Raw genomic sequence first — 8,003 nt, forward strand, 5'->3', positions numbered from 1 at the left:
TGGCGTTAGTGGAGTTTGAACTCAGGGCTTTGTGCATTCCACTACTTGAGTCCCATTTCCCAACCTGAGAAGGTGTTTTGATAGCTGTGAGCTAACTAACTAAATAAATCTAAAAGAGATGAATTGCCAAGCTTCAAATGGCAGCAGCAATCCTTGGCTTCATGCTAGTGAATGAATAATTATTTTATGGAAGGGGAGGAGGGAAAGTGGAAACTTGTACTTTAAAACTGGACTCAAGATATATATAAAGACCAGGGAGCTTTGAAGTAGAAGCACTTTCAGGGAAAGACTGGTGCTTGTAGAGGACACAGTTTAATCCACTACAAAGATGAAGCTGCTGCTCCTATATCTGGGACTGTCCTTAGTCTGTGCCAACAATGAAGGAGAAATGGAAGTTGCGAAGAACTTTGATCCATCAAAGGTAGAGTCATGGAGTACCTCAACTTCTGATTTTGCTGGGGGAAGGGAAAGTCTTGGGGAAATCTGAAGCCAGGTAAATCCTTTGAGGGCTTAGAAATTCTTTAACATTTGACAAAAGGAGTGGTTTCAGACCTTCAACTAAGAGCAGTTGGACCATACTGAAATGTGACAATGCTTGGGGCAGCCATTCTTGCTGGAGGGACAGCAGAAAGGGGTGTAGGTGCTGTGCCAATGGACCCAAGACCTAATTCCAACTGCAAATCACACTGTAAGTTCTGGTCCACTGATGAGAGTCAAGGAGAAAAGTGTCCATATGCTAATGCTTCTCTTTTCTCAATCAGCTTACTTATTTAATTGCAGATTACGGGGAAGTGGTTTACCATTCTCCTAGGCTCTGACCAAAAGGAAAAGATAGAAGAAAATGGTAGCATGAGAGTTTTTGTGGAACATATTGATCTCTTGAAGAACTCTTCGCTGTTCTTTAAATTCCATACCATGTAAGTATGGCCTTTTTTGTTTGGGAAAGGGAAAACAGAAACCTGGATTTTGTCTTAGACCTCTACACACACAAGTATACATGGAAATAAGTAGAGGCACACACATGTACATACAAATACTTGAATACACATGGACACAGGTGGTGGTGTGCTGGTACATGCTGAACCTGTATCCAAGTCATGTGATACTGAACCAGGACTTGATGGGTCTGGGACTTTGCAAGAATAAAGGGTTGGTTATAAGAACAAATTTATTAGGAATGGGAGAAGGAAGAGATATAAACAGTTGAACAATATTCGTGTGACAATATAGCATGTCTTACTAGTTGTTGATCAAGGAGATGCATCCCTTTCCATATTAATTTTCTGCCTTATGAGTTTGTGGGAGTACCAAGTAAGGTGACATTCATAAAGTATAATTTGAGAGGCCAGCATATGGTGAACACTCAGCTAATGAGCTAAACAAGTGGCAGTGGTATAGTAGCAGTGGGTCATAGGAATAGGAAAAGGTTGTTTTAGTCATTCTTAAAATATCAAATTGAAACTGAGGTTCAAGCAGTAGTTAGCTTTGAGTACAAATGCTTAAGGACAGTGCCCAGGCCTTGAGTTCAAGACCAAGGACTGGCATAAGTGAGGAAGAGAAAGAGAAACAGACAGACACACAGACACACAGACAGACAGACAGAAGAAGTAGTATAAATAAAACCTGTTTGGTATATGTAAAATAGAAGTGGAATCAGAAACTCAAATTATGGTAAGAATAGAGGCTGGGAAGGCAGCTTCAATCATGTATCCAAGGTATTAACTCATTCTGTTTTACAGTGTAAATGGACAGTGTACTGAATTCTTCGTAACTTGTGATAAAAAAGAGGATGGTGTATATACTGTTCAGTGTAAGTATACAAAAAGTCTTTCTAAATTGTATATCTAAGAGTATGGGATTTATTAAAGTACAGTATTTTTTAGGACCTTGACCAATTATTATTACTTATTTTCCTAATATGAGGAGCCCATTCTATTTGCCACATTCTGAATTCAGGGAACATGTGAGCAAAAGTCAATACCTAACACGTAACCCCATCAGGTAAAGAGGGCAACGTGGTCAAAAGTACTGCCCTTGACAAAAATTAGTTGGCAGGAAAAAAAAAAGTTGAGGTAAGTTGGGCAGGATAATTTCTCATTTGTTGAAATCTGTTCGATCACTCCCGATGGCCAATTTCATAGCATGCTACGCAGGCTGTAGCCTCGTGTATGGAATGCCATTGTCCCCAGAGAGACCATGCCACCTACAAAATACTGAGGGACATGGATAGATCTCAAAAAGGGTGATGGAGGGGAAGTTGCTGCTGGGGACAAATACTCTGCTCACCAGTGATCACTTTAGGTAGAAATGTTTTATGAAGCCCAAGGAAATACAAACAGAAGGCATTAGATGTTTTCATCATATTTCTTTCAGAATATGAATTTGCTTTGTTGTGTGGCTGGGCAGAGAACAGGTAAATAGTTTCCATTATTTTCGTGTAATTAAGAAATTCTGAGCTCTATTCTGATTTCTCCACAGATGATGGGCACAATGTATATAGTATAGCTGATGTGGAATATGATGAATATGTTATAATTCTTCTCAAGAATGAGAAAAATTTCCAATTAGCTGAACTCTATGGTAAAGTATTTGCATGATGATACTTATCTGGGATGGAAAAGTGGGGAAATAAAGGAATCCTAGATATTAAATTGTCTTCCCAATGATCTCCAGTAATTTCTCCCCCACTGAAGGCAGATGCTTACCTTTGGTCCTCTGTGATGGGAAGATTCTAAACTCTCTTAGCATGTTAGAAAGATACTCTAATGATGTAAAATTCTGCCTGAGTACCCTGCTGTTGCCACTCTCGTAGATCCTTGCTTCTTTACCCATCTCCATGACCAATATGCAAGACATGCTGGTTACTGTACCTCTGTTTCCAGGTCGACAACCAGATGTGGGAATAGAAATTAAGAAAAAGTTTATGGCATTTTGTGAAAAACATGGAATTGTTGAAGAAAACATACTGGACATGACGGAAGTTGGTAAGCCTATCTACCTCGCTTTTTTCTTTGTGAATTTTATGTCACAAAAAGGGAAAATTCTAGGGAAGGTGATCTGTCTCCTTTGTTGCAAGCTGGAGGGTCATCTGGTTTCTCTCAAAGAAATACAAAAGAGTGGGTATCTAAATGTGTTCTTTCTACCTCAACAGATCGTTGTCTGCAAGTCCGAAGTGACAAAGTAGCCTAAGCCTCCAGGTTGGTGATTCCTAGGCTGAAGGTAGATTGGGACCAGGGCCTTCCACAAGCATATAGGGTTGTTGCCAAAGATTCCAATGAAAATAATTTGCTAAGGAGGCTTATGTGGAGAGTTTAATTTGGATTTGGGTATCCTGGATTCAGGACCCTGTCTTGCCAGGAGTTTGAGACCAAATGACTTCAGAACGTACAAAATGAGAAGAAAAGTGCTATTTCCCTTACAGTTTTGCTGTGTGGATATAACATAGATGAAAAGAGGCCAGTGATTGATAATTTGCTAAGAATCACTAAGATTTAAAATCTATAAGGAAAAGGAATAGGAGTGAATATGAAACGCTAGTGCGTTCACATCAGTGTTTGTGGTCAATCTACAAGACGTAGAGGCATCTCCTGATCCCACTATGATCACCCTGTCTTCCTTGGAGCTCTGCATGCCCTCGACTTCTCATCAGGGAAGGTCTGCCCCCACCCGATTGTCCTCCAATATGGAGAACAGATTCTGAGTTACTTCATCCAGCTCTACTGCAGACTTACTGTGAGACTTTATTCATATAATGTATGTGAAAGTTTTAGCAACTTCTATGAAGTAAGTTTTTAATAAAATTAATAATGGATTTTGCCATTAGTCATTAATATATGAAAGGTCCTCGAAACTTCTTATGCTGAAGATGGCAGAAACAAGCCTCTGATCCTTCATTACTTTCAATTTTTTATAGAATCAGTTGGGGGAAGCTTAAGACCACATGAGCAATAGAAATAATTCATTTACTTGGTACCCTGTGTTCCCCTATCCTGGTAAATAATACAAGTTAGAGGGCCAGGGAATTCTATTTCTTCACCATTTGCCACTGTAATAGAATTTCTGTTTTCTTCAATTCAATTAATGGAATGCTTAGTAAGTTTCCACATTCTGCTTGTTTAGTGCTGAGTAAAAACTTCATTACTTTGGTTCCAGGTTCGCCCCCTTCTCATCTCCAGGGATGTTATATGACCTGAGTTCCAACACACACAACGATTTCATCTCTGCATCTTCAAGATCTTCCCTAATCACCTAGAATGACTTAATCCATCAAGAATCAAGGTTTTCTCCAAATTTCTCTTTGCCATGTCCAGGACAACTCTACTTGAATAAGTTCTCCCTCTTCATGTTCAATAAATATTAACAGTCACGTGATTTGTCTTTGTGTCTGGGACAATGTGGAGCTGAGAATGAATGAATGAGGGGAAACACCAGGCCTCGTTATCCATAATCCTCCTCCAGTGTCTTAGAATCTACATCAAGTTTCAAGAATCTCCTCCAGTAATCCTCTGCTCTCCTGTTTCCAAAAGTTCCACTTGTCCTCATATTTGTCTGCTTTTTGTGACCCAATAAGACAGAACGTATGTAAGACTTGTTCCTAACATCTCTACCCTTGAATCTTTTTTTGGCATGTGTGAGTCAGTTGTGGGGCTTGAACTCAGAGCCTGGGCACTGTCCCTTTGCTTTTATACTCAAGAGTAGTGCTCTGCCACATTGAGCCACAGCTCCACATCTGGTATTCCTTTGGCTAATTGGGGTAAGGGTCTCATGGGTTTTCCTGCCTGGGCTTTCTTCGAACCGTGATCCTCTGCTTTCAGCCTCCTGATTACACATGTGAGCCATAAGTGCCCAGCTTTCTTGAATCTTTTTCTCAATTGGGCACTGACAGACAGATACAATTGAGGTTGATGCCAGCATGACAAAGTATATGACATATTCATGCTAAGAAAGCAAGAATGAAAGAAAGAAAGGCTCAGTAATTATAGGTATAAAAGATAATTCAGCTGGGCACTGGTAGCTCATGCTTGTAATCGTAGCTATTCAAGAGTCTGAGATCAGAGGATCATGGTTCAAAGCCAGCCTAGGCAGGAAAGTCTGTGAAACTCTTATCTCCAATAAACCAACAGAAAACCAGAAGTAGTGCTGTGGCTCAAGTGGTGGAGCACTTGTCTTGAGCTGAAGAGCTCAGGGACAATGCCCGGGCCTAGAGTACAAGCCCCTAGAGTTCAAGCCACACACAAAAAAGAGATAATTCAGAAGATTATCTAGGAATTTGAAGTTTGTATATTTTGCTGCTCCTCCAATTAAAAAGTCTAAATCAAGTACAGGCAGTTAAATCTTACTGAATCAAGAATGTGATCTAAATTTCTCCACACCGGGTGCAAGCCTGACCCTTCAGAAGCTCACACCCACCCCATATGCATAACCCCCCTCCCTCACCCAAGCAGGATCAGTGCTCATCAGTCTGTGGAGAACTTGACAGCCCAATGGCCAAGCTTGGGATAGTTCACCAGTGTGAGTTAGCCTGGGACAAGTGCTTGTCACCCAGCATGCATGAGCCAGCCAATCCTGGGCAAAGAGCCCACAATCTGGAGTTGCAGCCCCCCAGTCGATGAAAAGTAAGTGCCAGCACAGGACTTAGAAGGTGCCAGCCTCGGATACAAGTGAGGACAATCTCTTGCACCACTCTGTGGGAGCATATCCTTCTGAGGCACGTGCCTGTCCCAATCCAGAACACAGGCAGGGACAAACTCCCATTAAAGCAATATTAGAACCCTTAGCCCTCCCATCCAGGGCTCAAATGAAGTCTGAGTGCTGGAACACTGCTCCTGGCCCTTCTGGAAATAGACACAAGTCCAGTACTTGGACCAGGATGAGTCCCCCACTACAACTAGTGGGAATCTGCCTACCCCAGACACAGAACTGTGCCAAGACACTAGACTGCTATATATAACATAAGAGGAACACGCCAGGGGGCCTAAACTTAGGACAGAACACAAGACCCCCTGGCAGACTATGGAATCCCCAAAACTGACCAAGTCACATTACACTATCTGTACCACCCAGAGCTGAACATTGTCAAATCCAAACTCTGACAAAGATCCATTCAGCGAATCACACACCACCACCACACTTCACCACAACCTGAATGACCTCAACAATCCCTGAACCCAAATGTGTAAATCACAACAAAAGATTACCAAATCCATGAACAATCAAGACAACAAACCAAATCCAAGAGCCCAACTACAATGCAGGGAAGGACCCCAATGATAGTGAAGACGAGATGGAGGCCAAAAGAACCACCAAAGAAATGATGAGAGAATTGGCTGATAAAATTAAAGGGGATATCCAAATGCAAATAAAGGAATGCAAGGAGGAAACAATAACATACAAGTCACCCAAAAGATATGGAGGCAGGGCTGGGAAGGTGGCTCAGTGGTAGAGTGCTTGCCCTGAATGCATGAGGCCCTGGGTTCGATTCCTCAGCACCACAAAAAAAAAACAGAAAAAGGCAGAAGTGGCGTTGTGGCTCAAGTGGTAGAGCACTAGCCTTGAGCTGAAGAGCTGAGGGACAGCGCCCAGGCCCAGAGTTCAGGCCCCATGACCAGACCCCCAAAAATAAAATAAAACAAAACAAAATAAACACCTCATTAAAAGACAAAGTTAACACCATGAGAACTGACGCCATCAAAGAATTTGGAAGCATGGAAGTTTCTATTTCCGTATTGCAACCCACAGTTGAATGCCTAGACAAGGTAATAAGTGAAATGGAAAATGATATCTGGAGTTAAGGATAAGCCAAAGAAATTAGAACAAAAAAATCAAAGGTATGGACAAAGCACGCAGAACATGCCAAAGGGAAATCAAGAACTGCAGACTTATCCAAAAGATCCAATTTACTCATAGTCAGGATTGATGAGGGGGAAGAATACAAAATTAAAGGCATTGAAAACTTATTCAATAAAATAATCACAACAAACTTCTCCAATCATAAAAGAGAAAATCTCACCCACCTGACAGAACTCCTAGTAAACAGCATACAGAACTCCTAGTAAACAGGTTATAAGAAGAAACACTTCTACACACATTGTAGTGAGACATTGGACTTTAAAAACAAGGACAGAGAAAGAAATAGAAACAGAGATACAGAAAGAGAGACAGAGCCCTAACTGCAAGTCAGTAGGACTTAAAGAAGATGGCATAACTTCTTGCAGTCTTCAGGAATCCAGTTCTCTCTATGCACTATGCCCTGGGGCAATGGTGTCATCTGCATAGTCATAGCTGACTTGTAAGAGGCAAGTTAACAAAGACCATGGGGGAACTGGAAGAGAGTGAGGGATGAGGTGACATACACCAAAAAGAAATGTATTCTTTGCCTGACTTATATAACTGTAACGCCTCTGTACATCACCTTTATCATGACAATTTAAGTTTATTTTTAAAGACCATGGGGGAAGCAGGGTTTTCTGTCCACTGTAGTCTGGCCCCTGGCTCTAGAAGATTCTTCTTTCTTCATTATGAACCTGACTACTACTCACTTCCTGCATGAACAGGTATAGAAAGAGTAATCTGAGGATTCAAGAGTCATAGATTTTGCTATAGGCTAGGTCTAAATTTGCTTTGGCAATTTTCACTTAGTAGATTTCTGGTGTGTTTGCCTCAAGTTCTCCATTTACAGTTAATCACTTTCCCCAAATCTCATCTACACTCATTTAAGCCTAGGAATTCAGGTAATTCCTAAATTGGCCTGTATGATCTTTATAACAATAAAAACATTAAGAAAAAAAGAAAACAGAAAAAGGAATATACTAAGGGGTTTGGTGGTATGCCGTCAGTAGTAGGCATTTTCTTAGTATATACAAGGCCCTAGGTTAATATCTTAACACACACACACACACACACAGAATGTATTAGGTCTCTCCTAGCATCATTAACTTTCAGAACAACTTGGTGTCATATGCATAGTCATGTTATGCCACATAAATATTTTATGTGACATAAAG

General features: G+C 40.9%; 1 protein-coding gene across 1 annotated transcript; it reads left to right on the plus strand.

Moving 5' to 3' along the window:
- Nucleotides 1-249: 249 nt before the first annotated feature.
- LOC105990733 (allergen Fel d 4-like) lies at nucleotides 250-3,189 on the plus strand. Its single transcript, XM_013023218.1, has 6 exons — nucleotides 250-421; nucleotides 781-917; nucleotides 1,740-1,810; nucleotides 2,479-2,580; nucleotides 2,883-2,984; nucleotides 3,152-3,189. The coding sequence occupies exons 1-6, from the start codon at nucleotides 329-331 to the stop codon at nucleotides 3,187-3,189; spliced, it is 543 nt and encodes a 180-aa protein (XP_012878672.1). The 5' UTR covers nucleotides 250-328.
- The last annotated feature ends 4,814 nt before the right edge of the window (nucleotides 3,190-8,003 follow it).

The sequence above is a fragment of the Dipodomys ordii genome, unplaced genomic scaffold, assembly GCF_000151885.1.
Source record: "Dipodomys ordii isolate 6190 unplaced genomic scaffold, Dord_2.0 Scaffold67, whole genome shotgun sequence".
Classification (NCBI taxonomy): Eukaryota; Metazoa; Chordata; class Mammalia; order Rodentia; family Heteromyidae; genus Dipodomys; species Dipodomys ordii.